Here is a 24,607-nt window from a genome sequence, read left to right as displayed (position 1 = left end):
ATAGCCCGTGTCTCTGCTGGTCCCTCTTCTTAATTAGTGATGGATCTATCAGGACAGGGAGAATTTAAACGACACCAGGAGTTTTGAGTATTACTCAATGCCCAGGGACAGCAGTGTGTGTCACCCCAGCTGCCAACTCAATTTGGGGTTTATCAGCCTAGCACTGCACTGCACTGTTTCCCATGGTTCACGTCACGCCATTACTGTGCCCTACTTCAGAAAGCTGGGCCTTCTGCACTGATTTGACTCTGAATCCCCCGCTTGGTTTCCCCTTTGAACCCTAATGGTTAAGTGCTTTCATAATCAATCTCTTCTGATAATGGCACGTGTGCACTGGCAAGTTCACTTTTCCTTTATTACCCCAGTGGGCAGTTCTCCACCCCTCTCATTGCCTCAGTTTCCTTTTATTTTTTTTTAAACAAAAAATAAACACAAAATATTGGGTTTCCTTATGATGTGGATACTATGGACTCTGTTCCTCTTCACCCTCTTTCTCTTTTCTCTTTTCCCTTCCTTCATCTTCTTCCCTCAGTAGTCTCGTGTGTGTGTGTGTGTGTGTGTCTGTGTGTGTGTGTCTCTGTGTCTGTGTGTGCGTGCACGCGTGTGTGTGTATGTGTGTGTGTCTCTGTGTGTGTATGTGTGTGTATGTATGTGTCTGTGTGTGTATGTGTGTGTGCATGTGTGTATGTGTATGTGTGTGTGTGTGTGTGTGTGTGTGTGTATGCGTGCGCACGTGTGCACCCCATGGCATGAGTTTGGAGGTCAGAAGGTAACTTTGTGCAGTCAGTTCTCTCCTTCCATCTTTTCCCTGGTTCTGGGGCTGAAATGCAGGCTTCTGCAGTAAGTATCTTCTCCACTGAGCCATCTCACCATCCACAAGATATCTTTTTGAAGAAGACTATGCATGTGAGAGGATATGCAATGTTTATTTTTTTGAGTCTGACTTAACGTGTTTAACACAATGATGTCCAGTTCCAACTATCTTTCTGAAAAAAACATGCAATTTCACTTCTTCTCTGTGGCCAGATAGACCTCTGTTGCGCATATTATATTACATTTTCATTATGTTTGTCTGTTGGTGAATGGCTAGGCCTGTTCCATATCGTGGGTAAGTTTCCTTTGGGTATATATCCAGAAGTGCTGATGGCTCAACTTTTATAGGGAGCTGTGTATTGATAAAATAGATACATTTTCAGGCTTTGAATATTTCATTAGGATCATAAACTACTATCCAACTGCATGTGTCTTAGCATTATGATGAGTCCTGGGTCACCTTCAGACCCTTCAGTGTCTCTGCACCTGTGCTCTGCCAATGGGGAGACCTCTCATATGCTAACTTTTAGCCTTTGTACAAAGCCTTGTGGACTGCAGTCTCCACTCTCTGCTCCTGACTCAGAATGAGTTCCTCAATATCAGTTTAGTTCAAAAATATTAATTCACTGCTGTCATTATGTGCTGGCTTCTTTAAATACACACAATTTATTTGGGGGATTTTTCTTTTTAAAACAAATTTATCTGTGCCTCTTTCCCTTCCCCCTCTCGCTTTCTCTCCTCCCCTCCCCCGTGTGTGTGTGTGTGTGTGTGTGTGTGTGTGTGTGTGTGTGTGTGTGTGTGTGATGTATAAATGAGCATATGGAGGCCACAAAAGGTGTTTTCCTCTTGCCCTCCAACTTATTTGTTGGGGCATGGCTCACGGTTTCAGTTGGTTGACCCGCCAGACAGCTGCAGAATCTATGGGCCTCTGTCCCACCGTGTTGGAGTTACATGCACTGTGCCTTACTCTTCCATGGGTAATGGGGATTCTTACCTGGGCTTTCTTGCTTACATAGCAGGTGCTCTTACCTACTGAGGCAATTCCCAGCCCTGGAAACTTTCCTTAGCTGAACTGTTAAGTATTTTAGAAATCATACAGTCCCATAAAAATGAAACATAATATAGGAACTCCTCAAAGAGAAATGCTTGCCAGGCATATATAGCACACTGGATCTGTCTCCAATGCTTAAAAATGAAATAAAAATTCATAAGCAAAAATTGTACAAACATTTGAGAAGCATCTTGCTTCCACTATACCCAGCTTTGAACAGACAAAATTCTGTGCTTTAAATAATGACAGAATATTATTTATACTTGTTGGTAATAAAATTACCAACTGAGACACATATGAAGAAAGGTCTCTCTTCTGTCCTGCCTCAGACACAGACATTTGAGCATTGGTCTTCACCACATTATTTGGGCGAATTAAAAAATACTTTTATCTGTCTGTCTGTCTGTCTATCATCTATCTACCTATCAATTATCTATCTGTCTATCTATCTATCTATCTATCTACCTACCTATCGTATGTTTGTGTGTCCACGCACCCACAGCATGTTGCATTTGCAACTGTGCCAGTCAGAGGACAGCTTATGAGAGTCAGTTCTCTCCTTTCATCATGTGGTGCTGGGTATGGAACTCAGGTCCTCAGGCTTGGCAGCAAGTACCTTTACTTACTGAGCCATCTTGTTAGCCCTTGGGAAGTAATCGTAAGCTCATATGTTACTACTCTTTGCTCTTGATTTCCTGTTTTTCTATAGGCATTAAAAACTCCAGAAGAGTGGCCGGGTGGTGGTGGCACACTCCTTTAATCCCAGCACTCAGGAGGCAGAGACAGGTGGATCGCTGTGAGTTTGAGGCCAGTCTGGTCTGCAAAGCAAGTCCAGGACAGGCAAGGCTACACAGAGAAACCCTGTCTCTAGAAACCAAAAAACCAAAAAAACCAAAAACAAACAAACATACAAAAAACCAACCAACCAAACAAACAGAAACCTCCAGAAGATATTCAAATCATCAAAATTTTAATTAGCTCCATGTATCTGCTTAAGAAACTATTCTAATGTCCTTTTTCTGAAGAATGTCAGATTTTGATCAGCTTGTCACTGTACTTGTGTTGCTGATGTCGTGTTAAGTCCTGAGATATGCTCACATAACTTGCATTGCTGTGTGCACATATGAATCAACACACGCACATTCATACACACATGGGATGCAGATTGCTACATATAAAATACTGATGGAGTTACAGTGTGCTGCTACAATCAATCACATCTATGTACCATAGACATCTGGACTGTACCTATGCCAATATTACATTGTAGGCTTTTAGCGCTCCTGGCACACTGCAGTGAATCAGGAATTGTGTGTGTGTACAAGGGCAGGGATGGGAAAGAGTGACTAGGCGGCTTGTGATTGCAAAATCCCATAGACTGGATGGCTTAAACAGAGACACTTATGGAAGTCCAAGGTCCAGTGTAGCCGGTTATGTTCTTGGTCTTCATTTTGCGGGTCCTGCCTCAAAAATTGCAGCTTTTTCACTGTATCCTCATACAGAGTGCAAAGGGAGGGACAGGGCATCCGAGAGAGCATTTTTCTCATACATACCAATCCCACTATGGGAAGACTTTTTATGAATTACTTATCTCTAGAAAGTTCAACAGCCAAAGCCCATCGCAGTGGGGACGAGAGCTTCAATGTGAATCTCATGCGGACGTACATGCGTTCACTTATACAAGTTACTCTGAAGTCTTAAGAATGTGTTTGTATATGAGAGGTTATTAATAGCAAATATTTAAATTGTACTTTACAATTTATATTTAGAACAACTAGGTGCTAGGTGAACAGGCTGCACTGCCAAATGCCCATTCAGGAATGCTCACCAAAGGCAGTCACAAGCATCCCCAGTGGGCAGTCCTGATCCCCACACTTAGTGTACCTTATCCTTAAGAGTAGTTTGTTTCCGCAATGCGACTCCCTTGAAGAAACTAATTTTTTTCTCATTTGCAAGTAGTTATCAATTGGAGATTGCTTCTGGGTTAGAAATTGGGCGTGTGTCTATTCTTCCCTTAGCTCTAGGAGCCCATCTGGAGCAGGTTCTGTGCGTGCTGCCTCAGCCTCTTCACAGGCAGTTTTAACTAGCACCTATACCAGGTGAGAGAATACTCACCCAGTGTCTGATGTTCATTAAGAACCCAGCAATATAAGCAACAGATGGCACATAGGCTCCTTGGACCACATGTATAAAAAGATTATTTAAACTTTTCATGAATATGTTGACTTGAATAAGTGACTTCGGTACTCGTGTCTGTTTCCCTCTCAGAATTGAGAGATTCTGATGAATAGTAATTTGGGTGTTTCTGTTGTGAGAACATCTTTATTATTTCTGAGTTTAAGCATTAGAGTATTTATTGAGCTAGTAGAAAAGACTAAGTTTCTCACAGCTTGTTTTCTGTTGCCCAGAGCATTAGAAGTATAACTTCTAGAATATATACATATATTATATATATATATAGTATAATTTATAGAATGAGGTACATTGCACACACATACACACATGGATGCATGCACACACACAGTGTCTATTTGGGGAATGTCTCCAGATTACACATACTTCTTGATACAGCTCCCTGGTGTTACACACCATTTCATTAAATTTCTCCCTTCTCATTATTTTTAGCTCTTGACAATTGTTATGCTTAATTAACTCGATCAATTGTGGATTACTGCCAGTTACATTCGCAGGAACATAGCACTTTATTAATCTTCAAAAATGCCAAAAGATAATAGAAGTGCTGGAGGACTGATAATTAAATGCATCTTTTAATTTCTAGCCTATAAATTGAATTTAGAGTACGTTAGTTGGAAGGTTTTCATCAATGTACACACTCCAGGTTAGTGTATCTCCCCCACTGAGTCCAAGTGTGGCATGCCAGGGAAAGCAGTAAGTCATGGCTAACAGCTACGTGGTATACCAAGTGTGAGATGCTTTATCACAAGCCACTAATAAACCAAAATTTAAGAGCCTTGAAGATTTTTCAACTGCCTAAAAAAAAAAAATAGTGTGTGTGTGTGTGTGTGTGTGTGTGTGTGTGTGTGTGTGTGTGTGTGTGAGATCTTCTATGATCATTCTTCACCTTATTTTTTTGAAACAAAGTCCCTCACTGAACCTGGAGCTCCTGGGCTTGTCTTCGCTAGCTGTCCATCAGTAGCTTCAGGGACTGGGCTGTCACTTGCCTCTCTCATTCCCCAGTGCTAGGATTAAAGATGCATATTGTCACCAGCTTTTAAAGTGGTTGGTAGGGATCTGAACTCAGGTCCTTAAGCTTGTATGGCTTTATTCAGATGTACTGAATGAACAGCCTCTCTCTCTCTCTCTCTCTCTCTCTCTCTCTCTCTCTATATATATATATATATATATATATATATATATATATATATATAAAGATTTCTTTATTATGTATACAGTGTTCTGCCTGCATACACACCTGCACAGCAGAAGAGGGCACCAGAACTCATTATAGGTGGTTGTGAGCCATCATGTGGTTGCTGGAAAATTGAACTCAGAATGGTTGGATGAGCAGCTGGTGCTCTTAACCTCTGAGCCATCTCTCTAGCCCGCAGCCTCTAAATGTTTTCTTCACTAGTGTTTTGTTACATCCTAGCCAAGTATCGGTCACAATAGGTATTTGTTGGAAAAATGAAGACTTTGCTTTTAATAGTACCTATGACAGAGAATCCACATTTTCCTTGGTCTCCAGATATCACATCTTCACTTATGTAAAATGAAGAGGAATGATTCTAGATTTTATGTGTTCCTAGAGAGCAGTTTCTTCTTCCAGTCTAAAAAACATCTGCTCATGGAAGTTAATTGGGTCCTTGATTCTTAATGTACTTTAAGCTGCACAAGTCACACAAAGACTAAGTTCACCATCTTAGGTATCCCATTAAAAATGTGATTTTTAGATGGATGTGGCAACACCTGACTTTAATTACAGCACTCAGGAGGATCTTTGAAAACTCAAGGCCACTTGGTCTACATACTGAATTTCCGAAAGCTGGAGCTACAGAGTGAGACCCTGTCTCAAACAAACAAACAAAAACCAACCAAACAAACAAACCAAAACCAAACCAACCAACCAACCAACCAACCAACCAACCAACCAAACATAAAGTTAGCTTCTTTTTCTCCTTGAGTACAAAAGGCACAGAGCCAGATATGTCCCCCATTATCTTTAGTAAATGGCCATACTTTGTTGTGTTAGAACAAAATCCCAAATATTTGATTTTACAAATAAAGACTCAGGAGCCAGATGCTGGTCTGAAAACCTGCCAGCTCAGCGAGGCAGAGAAAGCACCCAGCTGACCTTCCTACTCCACCACAGTTCCAGAAGAAAGAAGCCTCTTCTCCTTCTCCATGCTGTCTGAAAAACCCTTTAAACCAAATGTCTCTTCTTTCTACTTCCTGTGTGCCTCTCTATCCATTCTTTGGGCTTCCTCTCACTCTCTATTTTTTCCTCATGTTCACTTCCTGTCAACTGGTTGCTTGGTTGCTTTCTTGGCCTCTTGACCTCAAGTTAACTTTATTTAATCCTGTTTACAGAAAGCTCTTTAATTAAAGGTGTGTCCTAGGGCTGAGCCACACCAGAACTACTTGTTTCCAATAGACAGGTTTTTCCAGTTCTCAATCTTGGAGTTCACTGTGGAATCAAATATCCTACAACAAACAATATTTATTAAGTTTTAAGAGTATTGATTGAGTCCCTGTTAATTAATGTCCCTTACAACTCTCTCCAAAGATATGATAGAGCCCTGAATGTAGAAGTTAAATATACCTCATATCAGGAAAGCAGGCATACACTCTTAGGGGCTCAGGGCCATTGGTCACAAGTGTTCTGATTGTGAGTTTTGACTTTTATAGTAGCTGCTGTCAGTGGTCCAGTTATTTCCAGTAGAGATGGTGAGTTAGTGAATGAATTAGTTGTGTTTTCAGGCTTAAAGAATCAAGACGATGGAGTGACAAGAACAATTTCATGCTTATCATTAAGGCTTTACTCTGTGTCTTAGACACATTTATGCCATTACTTATGAAGACAAATTACAACCTGTATAGAGGAGCCTGTTCTTTGGAAATAGACTGTTCTGGTAAAACTATTTGAATATAGTTCTTTCGTCCCCAAATTTGGCCAGTAGCATGAGCAAGGCCCTTGGCTGCTTCTGGAATTGAGAGTCGAGTCTTTGGAACACTGAATCCTGGGGCGTGTTTGGCCAGATGGTTTAGCTGACAGTGTGGTCCATGGTAAACGTGTGTTCTTGTTTGGGGTGAGGTGGAAATGGGATTGGACTTTGGTAGGTGAAAAGAAATCTCTAGACACCAAGGCTCTAGACAGGAGCTTTCTCGGTTGACAAGGGTTTGTATAAGTTGTCTGCCATCATTATCTTGAGAATGAAAGACCGAGGACATTTGCAACAGCATGTGGTGTGGAATAGCATGCTGCGTTTGGCACGTAAGCATCTGCCTTGGAAACCTAAGCAACGCCACCAAGAGAAGATGCAGTTAAGCCTGGTTCTTCCTGCTCTTCATCCCAGGAAAATTTCCCCATGTTATATTTACTCTATACCTTTCAGTGTGATGAACCACAGCAGTGCAGCGAGCACAACAGCTCCTGGCTGAGTTCTCGCTGATCATCCACCCTGAACGTGGTAATCCTGGGCCTTCCCAGTGCTTAGCGTTCATGGAGAGATTCCCTTGACATCATCTCCCCCTACCCCCGTAGAGAGGAGAACTACAAATGTTTATGATGATATTCCCCAGCTGCTCATATTTATTTTAGCCTCTCTTCAGCCTTAAACCTACTTTAATTGTCCTGAAGAAAATACAAATTTTCAGTAGGTTTTCAGTTTTATCGTCCTAAAACCCAAACATGTTGATTGACCTGGGGTTTTGCAGATCATGCTGAAATATAGATTAATAAAAAACGCTGTTATCATGGTTAATACACCCTGAGACTAGCCACGCACTTGTGTGTTTGAAAACAGAATAAAATATGAGTTCTAAACAGTGATGCCTCCATTCCTCAAATGTCACCTGTAGGTTGACTGTCACAGACATTTCTTTTTGTAATATGTTGCCAGAATGTCCTGAGAAATGCTGGAGTATTGCACAGTTATTACGTTAGTCATCTGTATCTCTCTCTGGGACAGAGCACAGTGACAGCGTGTGTCAGCTTACCCTTCAGTGCTGTGTGGTTATAGTTGTGGGCATAGCAAGAGCTATTTGCATTGCTCTTTAGCATGCTTGTTTAGATGGTCTATCTTGACCAGGTAAAAATTTCTATCTTGACTAGTAAAATTTGTGCTACTCAGACCACTGTGGGATGGGTTAAAGCAAATTATAGTTGTGGTTATTTTGGTATATATTTTTTATATTGCCTATGACTTTCAAATTATTTATTTATTTATTTATTGAGATAGGGTTTCTCTGTGCAGCCTTGGACTTACTTTGTAGAACAGGCTGGCCTCGAACTCACAGCGATCTACCTGCCCACCCCCTCACCCCTTAGTGTTGGGATTAAAGACATGTGGCACTGCTCCTACCTAGCACTCTTAAAGCAGCTTTCATTGCTTCATTTTAACCCAGAGAAATGTACATTAGAAATGGAAAGAATCAATCAAAAGTTTATTTATTTTGCTTTTTTTTTTAAAAACAAGGTCTTGCCGTAGAGGTTAAACTGCCCCAGAGGGCACTATGTAGTAAAGGTTAGTCTGGAACTCATTTCGTTTTTCTTCAGCCTCTCAGGGAGCCTGCTCCTATCCATAACTGAATATCACTAATTTTAATCTAAATATTTTATAGTTAGATCAGTAAGAATTTAATATATAATTTCTAGGCATCATTTCTATCATTTCTTTTATTTCTAAAGTGTGTTTATATATATATATATATATATTTTAAACTAATTTCTTTATATTTTTTATTTTTATTTTTTATTTTATGTGCGTTGGTGTTTTGTTTGCATGTTTATGTCTTGTGAATGTGTCAGATCTTCGAGTTACAGGCAGTTGTGAGCTGCCATGGGGGTTCTGGGAATTGAACTCAGGTCCTCTTGAAGAGCAATCAGTGCTCTTAAACCGCTGAGCCATCTCTCCAGCTCCCACATGTTTATATTTTCCTGGAGATATGATTTATGTACATTACTGTCAACTAATCAAGAAACCATTTTGTCAGGAGGTTTGGTGTGTAGGCAACTATGTACCCAGATGAATTTATACATTTTAAACTTTTCTCTAAAAACAGAAAAGTTTTATTTGTGTAGAAAATAAAAGCAATTTTCATAGCAGATCTCAACAGATAGTTGACAATTGTTAACCTCATAGTTTGGAGCTAGAAACCAGCTGGATTCAATACAGCCAGAAGACCTGGTCCATAAGCATTATATTCTTTGGTTCAGTGAGCTCCAGACAAGTACTTGGGAGCTGTAATGTAACACACGTTCTGGTACGATCTTCTAGACATAGGTGTATATACTCTATGGGGAAATCACCCATATTCTTTTGTTCACAAAGTTTCTTCAAGGTCTCATTATCAATTCCAAAACCTGTATTGAGCATCTATTTTCTCCTCAGTCGTCAATTTGGCAATCTCCTTCATCTTCAAGTCCTCTTTAGCTTGGCACCAGCATGTTTGATTGAGGTGAGTTAAGTAGAGCTTGTTTCCTATAAAAACCATCCTGTTTCCTCCAATGGTACCTGTTTTAACATAGCTGACATCATTCTAATTTTTTTGGTGTCTGTGCTGGCTAACTTTATGTCAGTTTGACACAAGCCAGAGTCATTTGGGAAGAGAAAACCTTAATTGAGAAAAAACACGCCCCCACCAGATTGGCCTTCTGGCAAGCCTGTGGGGCGTCTTCTTTACTAATCAATGAGGAAGGGTCCAGCTCAGTGGGCTTGGGGGGCGGGGTCAGTTCCTGCCCTGGCTCCCTTTAATGATAGACTGGGATGTGAAGGTGTGAATGAAATCAACTCCTTCTTGTCCACAGTTCTTTTGGTCATGGTGCGTTTTTTATTTTTTCAATGCAACACAAAGCTAACTAAGACAGTATGCAAGACTAACAAAGAATTTTAAACATATTGCCTTTTTTTTTTTTTTTTTTTTTTTTTTTTTAAATCTGTCATCTCTTTGACCTCCCAAACCAGCCAGACAAGTCCTTTTAGGATTTTCTTCCATATCCCTCAACTCTGCCCTGTCCTGTCTTTTCCCTCGTATCATTTTCTTTCTCAGAGGCCACAGCTGCCTTTCCTCCTCCACACCGACTGATCTCCCAGGACCCGTCACACTCGCCCAGGTTTTCCATTGGCAGGTGTTCTTCCCTGCAGCTTGCAGGGCTCTTCAGTACCCATCGCTCCACACACAGCCAGTTTCTATATTCAGTTCTTGTACTTCCTCTGGAATTCCTCCCTCACCCACATAGGAGAAAGAGGATGCCCACTGTTTCCAGGAACCCCTCTCACAGGCACACCGGGGACAGAGCAGACACATTTTCTTTGTGTTCAGCAGGTGTGTCGTGCTTATGGTTAAAATGCCTTCTTTCGGATCCCTGCTTCCTCTCCACTGGGACCCGTTGCGTTCTTTGTATTTAGTTAGTTGATCGCCCCGTCAGAGTCTTACTGTTCTAGAGCAAGCCCTCACGTATACCAAAGTGATGCTGTGTAGCCTTGCCTCCAAATAATTCCTCTTTGACCAATAAAATTCGTATACCTGGGCAGGGCAAAAGAGCGATAGGCAGGGCTAAGGTTTGTGGGCTTGGAGGACTGAAGGATCATGGGAAAGAGATCAGACAGAGATAGGAGAGGAGCAAAGAGAGAGCAGAGTGGCCATGGAGTAGCGTGAACAAATAGCACGTGGCTGGGAGGAGCCTGCTCTGGGGATCAGTGATTGATTGAAGGCCACACCTATTAACTCTTTCAGACAGTGCTACTCCCTGGTAACCATCACAACTATGAGCTTGTGGGGCCATGCTTACTCCAACCATCCCAGAAGCCCCAAACTAACCTGCCTTCACTCCGTGCCACACAGCTGGTTTTTAAGGTACAATATTTTGTTCATGTTGACAATTTATTCTTTATATTAAAACCATTAAACTTCATTGTTTATCCCTATTTACATCTTATAGTGATCTTTCGGGTCTACACAAAGTACCTCATATAAATTGTTTGGCTCCTTAAGTCTTAAAAATCAGAACCAAATTATCTTCTTCAAGGCTTCCTGAACATTTTCTTTTAAAGTGTAATAAACAAGTAGATTGTTTAGTGTTCGTTCTCAATCTGTCTTCATATTAAAGGACTATTACTTTTGTAATCTAGGTTAACTTCTCATTGCAGTGTTTTTGGGTACGTTATTGGGAGCATATGCCTGTCTGTTGCTGAAAGACTCAAAATAAATTACCCAAGATATGTCATACTGTCTGAAATGTGACTAATCCTTCAGTTGAGCGAGAATCTCTTTCTGAGAGGTGATTTGATTGGGAAATTATCTCTGTGGGGGAAATGAAAAATTGAATGAGGAGGCACTTACTACTGCTGTGAAATTCCTGACAAATGTTAAAGGCATCAGAGGGTAGGAAGTCAAAATGGTAGTGAGGGCTGAGATCTCCCCTTCCTGCTGTGCTCTGTCTGCAGGTTTTCTGCACTGAAGTTTTCCTGTTTAAATGGGTACCACCACTAAAGTAGAACCTTAGTTTACTTATATTTTATGGTTGTTTATGGATCAAGTTACTCTGTTGATATAATATTTTTCAGAGTTTATGCTTATCAAGGTAATTTTTAAGATAAGAAATCCAGAGTGTGAGATGTTATTTTGGTTAGCCATTTTATCTCTGGTATAGGCTCATTCAAACATATTTTCCACATAAACTTCCTTTCTTGGGGGATGATTCTTTATCATTAAAAGTATTTTATAACAGAAACATGCTGGGAGATATGCAGGAACATTTGAAATCTTGGAAGCTGAGTGAGTTTTTTCAAGCACTGATATTCTAAGATCCATTGTGTGTGAGGGGCTGGACCTATGTCCTCCAGAAATTCTTGACAAAGAATGAGTCAGCTCTGAGAAAGCCATAGGATTTTTGAATGTGGAATTGATACGGTGAAAAAGTGAGTTTTCTATTCGGTCAACACTGGACAGGACTCACTCCTGGCTGCAGTGCTGTAACAATTACTTAAACCCACATGACTCTCATGGTCTATGCTAGTAGACAGACAAGCTCTTTACACCATGAGGGCAAGAGTTTGGTGGTTGTTGGCATCCAGTCCTCTCTGGGGTCTAACACACTGCCTCCAAACTCCATGGCAGAAAACACAGCCATCATCCGGTTCAAAAGGCTAGGATTAGGGCAGAACTGATGCTTCCCTTGGCATTAGATGCAGCGGTTGAGGTTGACTTAGGGGATCAGTTTATTGCCATTTTGAGACACTTTATATAAACGAATGTTTTGCCTGCATGTGTCTGGTGCCCTCGGAGGCCAGGAAAGGGTTCTACAGCTCCTGGAATGATGGATGTTTGCGAACCACTAAGTGGGTGCCGGGTACTGAACTCCACTCTTGTGGAAGATGCTGCTCTTAACCGTGGAGCCATCTCTCTAGAGAGGGTCCATTGTAACTGGGCCTGTCTGTGGCTAATGGTGCCACTGGCCTGTGGATGGAGATGCACACATCTCCATGAGCGGATGGAGATGGATCAAGTCGGTTGTCTCTATTCGCTTCCTCTGTGGACATTTTCCATTTCCTTGCAGATGGCCGTGAACGTCCCATCATGAAAGTGAATCCTGGAGGTTAAAGTTGGAAGCTGATACTTTTCTAAGGCCAGGCTGAATTCCACTGCATTTTAGAGCCTGAGGAATCAAAGGGCTAAATAGTGAGGAGGCTCAGACCCCCAGGTCTCAGTGGGAAGTGTCTGTCAAAAGATTTGGAGGACATGTTTGAAAATTACACACGGAGGACGCAGAGGAAACAGCAGCTAGAGGAAGGCTGTCTGAGGAGAGCAAGCTTGAGTTGCTGGGTGGGTTGTTAGCCAGGAACAAGAGCAAGACACGCATGCAAAGTTTACGGCAAATATGGATTGAAGGGAGGGGTGCCAAATGCACTATTGTCTAACTTCTTAATTTTCCTCAGGCTTTATCTTAACTGAGGTGGTGCCCATGCTCACTGGTTATGTCCTCTAATCCCCAAGAGAGAAAACTTACGCTTTGCTACGGCTTCCTTTTCATTATGTTTTCTAGAGCTACAAATTAATTACCGAGTATTTCGTAACAGGCTTTGCAAATCCCTAATTACAAATTGAATTTGATAGCTTAAATGAAGGTATTCACAGACACCAAGCATGCTGTCATTTGTGTAATTCTGCCGAGTCTATGACAGAAGTTTTGTTGTCATGGTCATTATCTCACTTCTCACAGGGGCACCGTGAAGCAGGCCGTCATTTTTGACGGCAGCCTTTCCAGGTTAAATAGAGAGAAAGCCTGTGAGCTACACACATCAGTGTGGATCCCAGACAGAGGCTCTTCCCTTGAGGAGGCCCCTTTCCCTACGCATAGATATACCCTGCCTCTGCCTCCCAAGTGCTGGAATTAAAGGTGTGTGCCACCACCTCCTGGCTAGTCTGATATTTTTAAAATGTTATTTTTATACTTAAGAGCCTCCAGTTCATCATTGAAAGAAAAGACAGCATGTTTCTTAGAGAAATTGTGGTTCAGGTGCAAAGAATAAAATACATAAGAAAAATTACTGTCTTGTCACATCAGACAGCAAGGTAAGCATTATGAAATGCTACTGTTGGGTCAGAAAATATGTAGAAAGAAAATGAAGAGGATTTCAAATGCAAAGATTAAAAAATATATTAATAAAACAAAATAACATCTATAGGTGAAACTATATTAAATATGTTTAAACTGATGAGTTTATAATGAGACTAGAGAGAAATAACAGATCTGATGTAATGATAACAGAAAATCAAATTATTATTCTAAAACTTAATAAATGAAGATGATATAAGTAGAAAAAAAGAGCTTCCAGATTATTTGAATTTTGCTGCTTGGAAAATCATGACTTGTGAAGAGAGGAGCTGTGGTAGATCAAGAAACTGAAGTTGTGTGTATCGGCCTATGTGTCTGCATACCACAAGATAAAATATTAAACGTATAGTAGGCGTGACGGACCTCTGGCTCCCATTGCCCTTAAGAGCTTGAAAGAAGTTGGCACCTCAGTCCCACAGAAAATCTTCCCATGTCACTAAAGACAGTGTCAGAATCTTCTGGAGGACTTCCTGTCCCTTTGTGGTCTGCCTACCTGGAGACATACCTTTATGACTTAAAAGTCTTCTCTCAGAGGCCCGAATCCTTTGGGGGGAATACAGTTCCAGTTCCTTGAGTTTAATATGGAGGGTGCCACTCATATTTTGATTAATGAGAAATTATTTTGTCATTTCAGAAGTGTTACTTTCTTATGTTGACAGTTTTTTGGTGTCCAGTGTAGGGCAGCAAGGGTCCTTCATGGACATTAGGTTCCTAGTGAACCTGTTAAATTTCTATTAAATTAATACCTTAAAGATGCTAATTAAAAATTATGGACAGTATAAAAGAATGAGAAATTACATTTGGTAAACCGATTCTACATTTTTCAGTTTATGCAAAAACCAAATATGCAATATCTTGGCAAAAAAAAAATCAAAAGAAGAAACTATAAAATGACACATTAGCTCAGTGGTGGAATTGTACTTTTCACCCAGAGGCCCTGATTTGATCAATAGCATTGCAAAACACTGATAGATTAAGATACATTAAAAAGAAAAAACCTTGGCACCCATTAAAATACTAAAAGTTAAGGCGAGAATAAAGTTGTACAAGCATCACAGCCGTTATATCATATAAAGAGACAGAGTATTGTAAATATAGACAGTATTTTCTGTTCACCGCAGTTCTTTGCCCATCCACAGATTGAGGCGTCACAGCCACTGCCACTGCCGCCACCACCACCTCTACCACCTCCACCACCTCCACCACCTCCACCACCACCACCACCACCACCCTACCACCACCCCTAAGCATAACACATACACTTACTGAATTTTTCACTTGAAGGACGCTGCATTTTAACCTCAACTTCCCTAGTAAGGGACCAACTAAGGAAGTGGGAAGCAGAGCTTTGTGAGGTGGTTCAGTACTGAAAGGATCTCGCGAAGAGGAGCAGCGCTCCAGATGAGGGATCCCGGAGAGATGCCCTCACAGCTCCTGCCACCGGAAGTTAGAGTGCGAAGAACGGTGAGAGCGTCGGGAAAGAGTTAGCCAAAGAGCTAACGGTTTTGGAGTATTTGCTAAGCCTTCGTTTTGAGCGCACATTTCTTAGGGCGGCATTAAGACGATTGAAGGCAGTTCTCGACAACGGACACAAAACTCGATGTTTGAGGGCAATCACGACAGTGTTTCAGTGAGTCTCAAGAAAAGGAACTGCATTTTAATGTGCCAGCTCGTCCTGATCACAATGTGTCTTCAGAAACTAGCAAAAGACCAAACCCAAATACACACACACACACACACACACACACACCACCCATCCTATACCTGCCAGCCTCCAGCCCTCCTTACTCCGGGCATATCACTGTAGTGAGGGGAAAATGAATGAGAGAACTTGAGAGGATTGTAGGTTGTGCAGGCGCTAGCTGCAGAGACTGACCCCACAGACCTCAGCAGCCTTTCTCACCCTGGCTTCAGGGTGGCAGATGGTCAGCACGCATCTGGGCAGGAGGAAAGTTTTGGGCTACTGCTCTGAGGACTCAAGGCGTTCCCAGAGATGGTTTGGGGACTCAGAGCCCAGTTCAGGGAAGCAGACACAGTGAGAGTCAAGCCTGGCTGCAGCCCCACCTCGGGAATCGCTGCCTGGTCTCAGGGCTTCTGGGTTGCGGACTCAGTGACTAGAGAAGGACGCGCCTGCATCATCCGCCCCCCTCCCAGCAGCTGTCCTCGGTGGAAGGCGGGACCACCAGAAGCTGAGGCATTCAGGACCCGGGTTCCCAGACTCTGGGGCTCAGGCAGCCCGACCCCTGAGCATCCTGGCTAGTGGCTCCCGCGCTCTAGCTACCCACCTCTGCCTCGCTCCCCATCACAAGTTTGCCTCTTATTGGCCAAGTAGTCGAGTCTGGGATACAGACACCACTTGTGCCTTGGGCAGTTCTGGACATGGCCTGGCTGGAGGCTCTACCCTACGTCTGCGGGTGGCTGATTCTCGGTGACTGTCTCCTGGTCGGAGCGCAGGTAAGAGCTGGGGCACTGGTGCCTGCTTACCCAGCCCAGGATGCAAGCCTGGGCGCGCTGGCTCTCTCCAGTATCGCGCTGCACTGCACACGCTTGCAGCCTCTTTGGGCGGGAGGTCCCAGCTCTGGGCGTGGACCAGCGTCCTGGCATTAGGGATACGGAATGCAAGGAACGCACGGCTGGAAGTCTTCCCGGTAATCCCTGGGATACTCTTTCAACCACCCGAGTCGTTTCTTGTCTGTTGTCAATTCATCATCATGTTTGAGAACTTAAAACTTCTAGGATCGATGACACAATGTGAAAGTGTAACTGTCTTTCTCTGGTACAGAAGCGCGAGTTTAAGCAAAGGAGCTAGACAGAATAAATACAGTGTTAGATACAGCTCGGTTCTGAGTAGTGGGTGTAATTTTTCCTATAGCTATTGCCGCTTAGAGGTTTTCTGGGAGATCTTTCATAACAGACCGCTAAAAGGCACAGTTCACTATCATTTATCTTTCAAGTCAAAGAATATTTAAGGTTCATAGTTATATTGGTTAATTTTTTTCAGATGAACTATGACAGTGATGTGTGTTCTGAGGTTTGAGTCCTACGATTTAAAACCGAGGTTATAGTTCTTCTATTCGGTAGAGGGCGCACGTTGAGCGTTAAATAAAGATTCCTTTTTTTTTTTTTTTAATCGACAAATTTAAAAGCACCCATGTAAATATGTTTCCGTGGGTACTTAAAACGACGTTTTTGACTTTTAAATGACCAGCTTAAGTTTTAATTATTCAGAAAATACAGTATAAGAAACTAATCTTCCGTAGTCAAGTCGTAGCCACATAGAATCAGAAGGTATTTCTAGGAAATACTTGCCCCGAGAAACACTAGTCTTTACCTATGATCAGGATGTTCACGGAGACTTATTCTGCTACGAAACCCAAATGAGTGGTTTACCATACAGTGGGCACTTAAAAGTCGGTTCTCTTAAGTTTGAAAGAGGCTTCTAAATGAAAAGAAAGAATATGCATGGCTGGGGAACCCTTCTAGATTGGATGGTACATTTCCCTTAGTTAGAGAACCGTGGTGAGTCCCAAGGTGCCTCCTGCATGTCTATCTAACAAGGTATTTGGATACTATGTTAAAATCACTATATACGTGTGTAAGGGGAAGATCTGCTCTTTTACTCACTGTTCTAGGTTTCTTAAAAACAAAACAAAAGAGCTGGAAGTGGTGATGTACATCTGTAATCCCAGCATGAATATTTCATTTGCCTTTTTTTTTTAGCAGTTCCCGTATCCCCCAGCCTGGACACTACAGTCTTTTTGTCTAGGTACCCATTTTTTTGGGGGGGGGGTTGTTCCCTGTAGTGTAGACTTTTCAGAAGAGGCTCTGTACTCTGTCTACTAGAGGCAAGGGCCACCATCTTGGTCCTAACTATGATAGCAACAAATATTTGTAGATATTACCAGATGTCTTTGGGTGTTGAAATTCCTCCTGTTTGGTGTTTGGGAATTATTTTTTAACATTGATTTTTTTCCCCTCTCTCTTTTCCTTCCTCTGTTTCCTTCTCTCTCTCTCTCTCTCTCTCTCTCTCTCTCTCTCTCTCTCTCTCTCTCTCTCTCTCTCTCTCTTTGTGTGTGTGTGTATATAGGAATTCATAAACCTACAGCATGATAACATTATATGCTAAATTTTGAATTTTAAAGAAAAACTGTAGTTTTAAACAAGTTGTCTTTACATATTTATATACCTTTTGACCTTCAGTTTTTCATCTTGAAAAGAATTATATTGGATTATTTTTATTAAAAATTTTGGTAATTCTTGACTTATTACTTTATGAGTATTAGATATTCTGAAATTTCATTAGTTAAATGGAAGAATAATAGAGATGAAACGCATTGTGGGTATTATCTATCCAAGTGTTACCTGCTCATTTTATTTATTAGCTAAAGCACGAAAGACAATATATATGAACCTGTCTTGATTTATCTTTGGAGTGCCTAGTAAGTGACGAATATATTTCTAGCTATGCATATATTTTTAAAATTATAAAATAGTGAGACAACAGCAAAGAAGACTCATCTAAAAAGATCAGTCTGGTACAGAATAAATGTTTAAATTGTCAACTGACATTGGATCACATCACAAAATAGATAATACAGACCAGTGCTCATCAATTCTTACAAAGGAGTAGCCTTGCCGCAAGGCACAGCTCAGTTCCCACACATTCATACCTTAGATGTCATTATGGAGCCCAGCAGTGCTTGTCTTAAAGCCAGATGACCACACGCTGGCAGGACCGCCATATGAATATACTTTGTGTTTCCTCTACTGTGCCAGCGGGCCTCCCTGGAAACAGCCGCTGGAGTTGAGATAGGAGTATGGAGGTTTGCTGAGGGGGTGGGGGAGTTACGCTTGTGAAAGATGAAGGGACCAGGAACAGGAGAGTTCAAATACAGTGGTGGGGTCAGACTGGTGCACAGTGTGTGTTCTGGGACGGGGATATAAAAGATCACTGCATCTAGGAAAAAAAAAAAAAAAAAAAACCTCCCAGAAGCTCCTGCCATGGAAGGAAATATGTAAAAATCAGGACAGTACCTGCTGTGAGGAGAGAACACTGGGCAGATTCCACTTTCCCGCTGCCACTCTGAATGGGGTGCTGGCGATGCTGTGGACACCCTCCAGCGGGAACCTTCCATCACCCCGTCTGCTGTAAATCCTTGTGCTCAGACCTACATCTCTCCAGTTGAACTGTCCCCTTCTGTGTATCAAGACAGGTGTCTGTGAACTCTGCTGATCTTCCCTGAAGAGTCAGTCTTCCTGGCAAGTCAGAACAAGATAGCCCATGACTCTGTTTCATTCCCACAATAGCTCCATGAGACAGGCACCATCAATACGTACATTTTTTATAGATGAGGAAAGTGGGCGACGAGATTTCAGAGAATGTACAAATGCAGATAGCTGCCATTACAGCGCATGATCTATACTTTGGCTTTTAGCACTGCCACCCCCTGCTGGCCCTCATTGTGGGGGTCAGATGGTGCAGCTCAGCTCATTTATGCACATGCCCTGCCCCCTCTGTCCCAGAAACGGTACCTCCAGAATTTCTCACCTTGATCTAATAATGAGCACCGAAGCAGGTCGGGGCTGCTATAGAGTTGGGCACAATCTGAATGTTCATAATAGGGTACTGTGCACAGCAAAAAGCAATGGGTTAAGTATGTGCTCACCAGCAGGATGAGCTCACCACACAGGATGAGATGTCCACAGAGAAGGACAGAGAAGCCTCCAGAGAGTGAGAAGATACCATTTGCATAAGTTAAAAGGGATATAATGCAAAGCACTAATGCATACCGTGTAGACATGGTCAGACAAAAGCGTGTGTCTCACATAAACATATGCAGGAGATAGAGAAACGGGAGTGAGAGATAAGGGAGGAAGTGGACAAATCAACACAGGTGGTCACTATACCCTGTGCTCCTCAATCTCTGGGGGCAGCTGTAAGAAACGGTACTACCCAGCAGGCATCGCTGGTAGGAGGGACCATGAGGGCTATGGGCAGCTAGAATGTTCTTCCTGTAGCAAAACCAATGTGTTGATTATCTTCCCACTGTGCAGATTGCTGCACGCCCTGATGCAGCCAAGCAGAGACTAGCTGGGTTGTCCTTTTCCCTCCACCCATAGCCAGGACGCTTTTCATTTGTCTTCTAGTTACAAGGAAGCCTGGAACACTAACTCTAGGCTATTTCTTCAGCCCTAGCAGCCCAGTGTTAATTTACATCGATCTGCTGCCTCTGCCTCCTGAGTGCTGCGATTAAAGGCATGCACCACCACACCCAGCTTATTAAGAGTATTTGATTAATATATGAGTCAGAATTTTTTAGAGGAACAGAACCAATGGGATGAATGAATATTTAATAAAGAATTGTTGTTTCTTTGTTCCTTATTTATTTATTTATTTTTTTTTGAGACACGATTTCTCTGTGTAGCCCTGGGTGCCCTGGAACTCACCCTGTAGACCAGGCTGGCCTTGAACATACAGAGACCCCCCTGCCTCTGCCTCCTGAGTGCTGGGATTAAAGACCACTACCACTACCTGGCTCCTATTAAAGAATTTTAAAAGTCAGTGTATGCTAAAATAGCAGCCACAGCTGAGTCACACTGTGAGAGGCAAAGAGCCCAGTTCTTGCTTACTTCTTGAGGCCATGTGCCTCACTAGTCCCAATCTGGTGTTGAAAACCTGAAAGGTTCACGGTGTGCCCCTTGCTCCTCACGTTACTAAGGAAGCCTGGGAAACACTGCCTCTGATACCAGCAAAAGGATGGCCACCATTGACAGGGTAAATCAACTGAGCTATCTATCAGGGGGAGGTGAGTAGCCTTCCCTTGGCCACACCCTTTGTATCTGGGCTGCTATTAGAAGGTTCCACCCACAGTCAGGGTGAGTCTTCCCACAGCATTTAAGGCAATCAGGACAATACCCCACTTAAGGTTCCTTTCCAAGGTGGCTGTCATTTGTGGCAAGTTCCTATTAAACCCAACCATAAGATCGACTTACCTCTTTTATCCCGAAGAGAAGTTAGAATCATAGGGTCGTTATAAGAGTCTTGTTTAGCAGAAGTGGTATAGTGGGGATGCACTGAAGATGGCAAAGCTGAATCCCACCATCTCTACGTTCATAGTGTCTCATTCAGTGAGAGCCCATTCTATTTGCAAATTCCGCTAGACTTGCTAAGGGTTTTCTTCATGTTACACAGTTAAGTGTGCAACCAGCACAGTTTTATGTCAAAACCAATATACTTGCTCTTTGTATAGATTCTAGAAAACTGAGAGTACCTCCCCTAACTAAAATGCAAGTGACAATGGAGGACAATCCAACTCAGCAGGTGCCTCTCTTGCTCCAGTTTGTGAGAATCCTCGAGGACAAAGTCAAACACTGGACCCTGTTTCCCCAAAAGACCATGTTTAACATTTTTAGAAATGCTTCTAAATTTGAATCAATGCTTAAAGCAAACTTGAAGTGATGATACTTCAGCAGGAGGGAAAATAAACTTAAGCCATGCCTTAGTTTCTATACACAGGCTACCTCTGTGTATTGTCCTTTTGTCTATAAAAAGTCTGGGTCCCAAATCACACTTATACCTCATAATATTGTCAAATGTAACATTTTACCCTCATTTGGACCTGACTTTGCTGACAACACATAGATCTTGTCTTTCAGAAGCCCTTGCCTGTTTCTGCAACTGCTGACTAAATTGCTCAGACATAATCTATTCTAAGAATAATTTCTCTTTGGCTTCTTCCCTTTCACTCATAAAGGCTGACAGTCATATCGTATATTGGAAAATGGGGAAACTAAGGCTTAACTCCTGGGATCACTAGTTTAAGATTTTTTTAATGTATTTATTCTCTCCCTCTCACCCTCCTCCCTCCCTCCCCTCTCTCCTCATCTCTCTCCTCGCCTCCCTCTCTCTCCTCGCCCTCTCTCTCCTCTCTCCCCCTCTCTCTTCTCCCTCCCAGCTCTTCTTTCTCGCTCTCTCTCCCTCTCGCTCTCTCTCCTCTCCCTCACTCTCTCTCTCATCCCCTCCCTCTCTTTCCTCTCTCTCCCCTCCCCGCCTCTCTCTCTCCCGTCCCTCCCTCCCTCCCTCTCCCTCCCTCTCCCTCTCCCTCTCCTCGCCCTCTCAACCTCGCTCTCTCCTCCATCTCCTCGTCTCTCTTTCTCTCTCCTCGCGCCTCTCTCTCTCTCTCCCTCTCTCTGTGTGTGTTTCTCTCTGTGTGTATGTCTATCTGGGTTGAGTGTATGCACACATGTGTGTACAGATGCATTGCCCCTGGCTACACCTGTAGACGTCAGATCTCCTTCTCTATGACTCTACACATCTTCCTTTGCAGCAGGGTTCTCCTTAGACTTAGGAGGCCTTTCATTGTCTCTTCTAGGTCAAAAGCCGGCAAGCCCCACAGATCCTCTTTCCCTACTCGGAGCTGCGGTTACAGGTGTGACTAGGAGACCTCCCTTGTTGTTTGGGTGCTGGAGTCCAAACGCCAGTCATAACAGTTGCCTAGCGCACACTTTGATTGACCGCCCTAGCTTTACTTGGTTCACCTTTTTGAAAGGCTGTAGAAAACTATTCAGTTTACAAGGTCCCAGGTTAAGCTTTCTTTGCGTTCTTAATTAATGGTCTCAGTTGTTACTACAGTGGGTATGCAGAGTTTCCATGGTTATATACAAGTTTATGGTTTGGTGACCGTATCATTAATAGTGATTTTAAATCGTTGTTTCTGTTCGAAATTGACTTTCTCATCGCCTATTGATATCAGCCACATCAGGTTTTCTAGTCTCTACGTTCCCACGTGCCCTGTGGCAGATGTGTTGCTTCAGGGTGACACTAGTTACAAATGTCTTGGCCACTGGCCACTGATGCTCTTATGTGCCCATCTATAATTTTTCCCACACTCTGACTTTCTATGATCTCAAATTCTGGCTGCTAATAGCCTGAAGGAAATGGTTTTCTTGACAATTTATCATGTCTCAAATTAGGTCAACACTGTTTGGATAGTTGTAACTATTGTTTGGTTGTCATTTCCAAATGCAATGAACTCCACGGTGCATATCAGAAAATCAGAATCACCCCAAGTAACAGAGGGAGCACTGCAAAGTGTCCTGGGAGTCCGTGTCTTCCCATATGGGAACTGCCTTTCAACAAGCATGTAGCCGGCTACAAAACAAGAAACATTTTGCTCTGGCTTGTTACTAATTATTGCCCATCACATGCATGCACGTGTGCACACACACACACCCACCTACCCCCCCACACACACACAGAGACAGAGAGAGAGTGAGAGAGAGAGAGAGACAGAGAGAGACAGAGAGAGAGAGACAGAGACAGAGACAGAGACTGACAGACAGAGACAGAAAGAGGGGGGTTATAGAAGGCTGATAATTTGAAATTGTTAGATTGTGTTCCAAATGAGCTGAGGAACAGTATTTTAGATCTTGAGATGCCTTGGGCATGCTCCCTTGTGATGCCATCATAACTTCCAGATACAGCTGCCAAGAAATAGCTGTTATAGAACTTCTAGAACTAAGCCATCAGCTGACAGCCTTGGGTACAGGCAAACATCACTGATGTGCAGAAAGAAAACTTGGGCTTTTAGGAGTAAGGGTGTCTAAGAAATAAGCACTTGGGAATGGTGGAGTAAATTAGGTCAGCATGGAATTCAGTAGCAGAAGAGCCGCTCTTTAATAGCAGCTTTATTGATACACTAATTTTGAAAAAGGTTCACACGGGGAATATTGATGAGTTCGATCATGTATCACTTTCATATTTCTGAAGTGTTCTAGTACTGAAAAAAATTTACTTACCCATTTTATCTAATTAGCCACCTTGAATAATTTTCCAACTAAAACCAAAGGAACACTCACTTTACAGAGTACATTCTTGATATAAATGGTGACAGCCACAGCTAAGGACCAGTTTATAGTATATCTTATATAGTTGTGTGTCCTTATAGCATTTCCCTTAACAATTCCCTAGGCAGTAGCCATTATATGATTTTTTAAAAATATATTTTGCATCTTTCATCAGTCAGTGAAGGCAGTGCATCTTTTCTTTCAATTATTTCCACTCTAGTATGTGATTTTGAGTTGTTAGAACTTAAATTCTCAAACTTTATTTCAAAAAGTTTATTCACTTAAACATAAATTGGCAAACTGTTGTCTGACAGCCAAAGTGACCTGCCACATTCTTCTGTATAGGCTGAGAGCTAGGAAAGAGTTTTATGTTTTTAATATTTGAATAAAGATGGAAAGAAAGCCCTAGGTTAACATCAACAGAGAAGCATGTGACTCTGCGTGCTGTTGTATGGTGCTTTATGAGTGGCCCCTGATTTCCGTGGTCTTCCACTTTCAAATATGTTAGTTCAAGCCAATCTCAAGTCTTAACTAAGGATTTCATGTAAAATACCTGATCAATGCTCCTTAAAACTGTGAAGGTAATTAAAAATGAGAAAGTATGGAAAACCTAAGAAAATGTCATGTGTTGTACTGTGTATTTTGGTGAGATGCTGGAACATAAGACACTGATGACCAGAAAGTTGTGGTGAACACCTGCTGCACAAGCATGAGGTCCTGAGTTCCGGTCCAAGACATCTGTGGTAGCACATTTGTAACCATAATGTTGAGGGAGTAGAGACCGGTGGACCCCAGGAGCTCACTGACAAGGCAGTCTAACAGACACACACACACATACACACTACCCATGCTTACACATGCTTACACGTATTTCTCCTAATGTCTCCACCGCTTCCCAGCACTTCCCTTGCTTCTCCCCTAACTGGAGAACCATGGTTTCAACACATGTCAATAACATTAGCATTTGGGAGACATATGAGTTCAAACCATATGCCTTGTTCCTGGACTATGTAAAACAGTTATGTCTGACAGGGTTAGCAAGATGGAATCTTGCTGTTAAGTTAGGACAACTCATCCCAGCGTCAGCATCCCCAGAGACT

General features: G+C 42.3%; 1 protein-coding gene across 1 annotated transcript in view; it reads left to right on the top strand.

The window, feature by feature from the left end:
- The first annotated feature begins 15,775 nt into the window (after positions 1-15,775).
- The window catches only part of Pth2r (parathyroid hormone 2 receptor), a 78,979-nt gene continuing 70,147 nt past the window's right edge, over positions 15,776-24,607 (top strand). Inside the window, exon 1 of the mRNA XM_051153725.1 lies at positions 15,776-16,115. Coding sequence (XP_051009682.1) covers positions 16,041-16,115 — 75 coding nt within the window. The 5' untranslated portion in view covers positions 15,776-16,040. The remainder of the gene's footprint in view (positions 16,116-24,607) is intronic.

The sequence above is a fragment of the Acomys russatus genome, chromosome 12, assembly GCF_903995435.1.
Source record: "Acomys russatus chromosome 12, mAcoRus1.1, whole genome shotgun sequence".
NCBI classification, from domain to species: Eukaryota; Metazoa; Chordata; class Mammalia; order Rodentia; family Muridae; genus Acomys; species Acomys russatus.
This window is presented reverse-complemented; position numbering and strand designations above follow the sequence as displayed.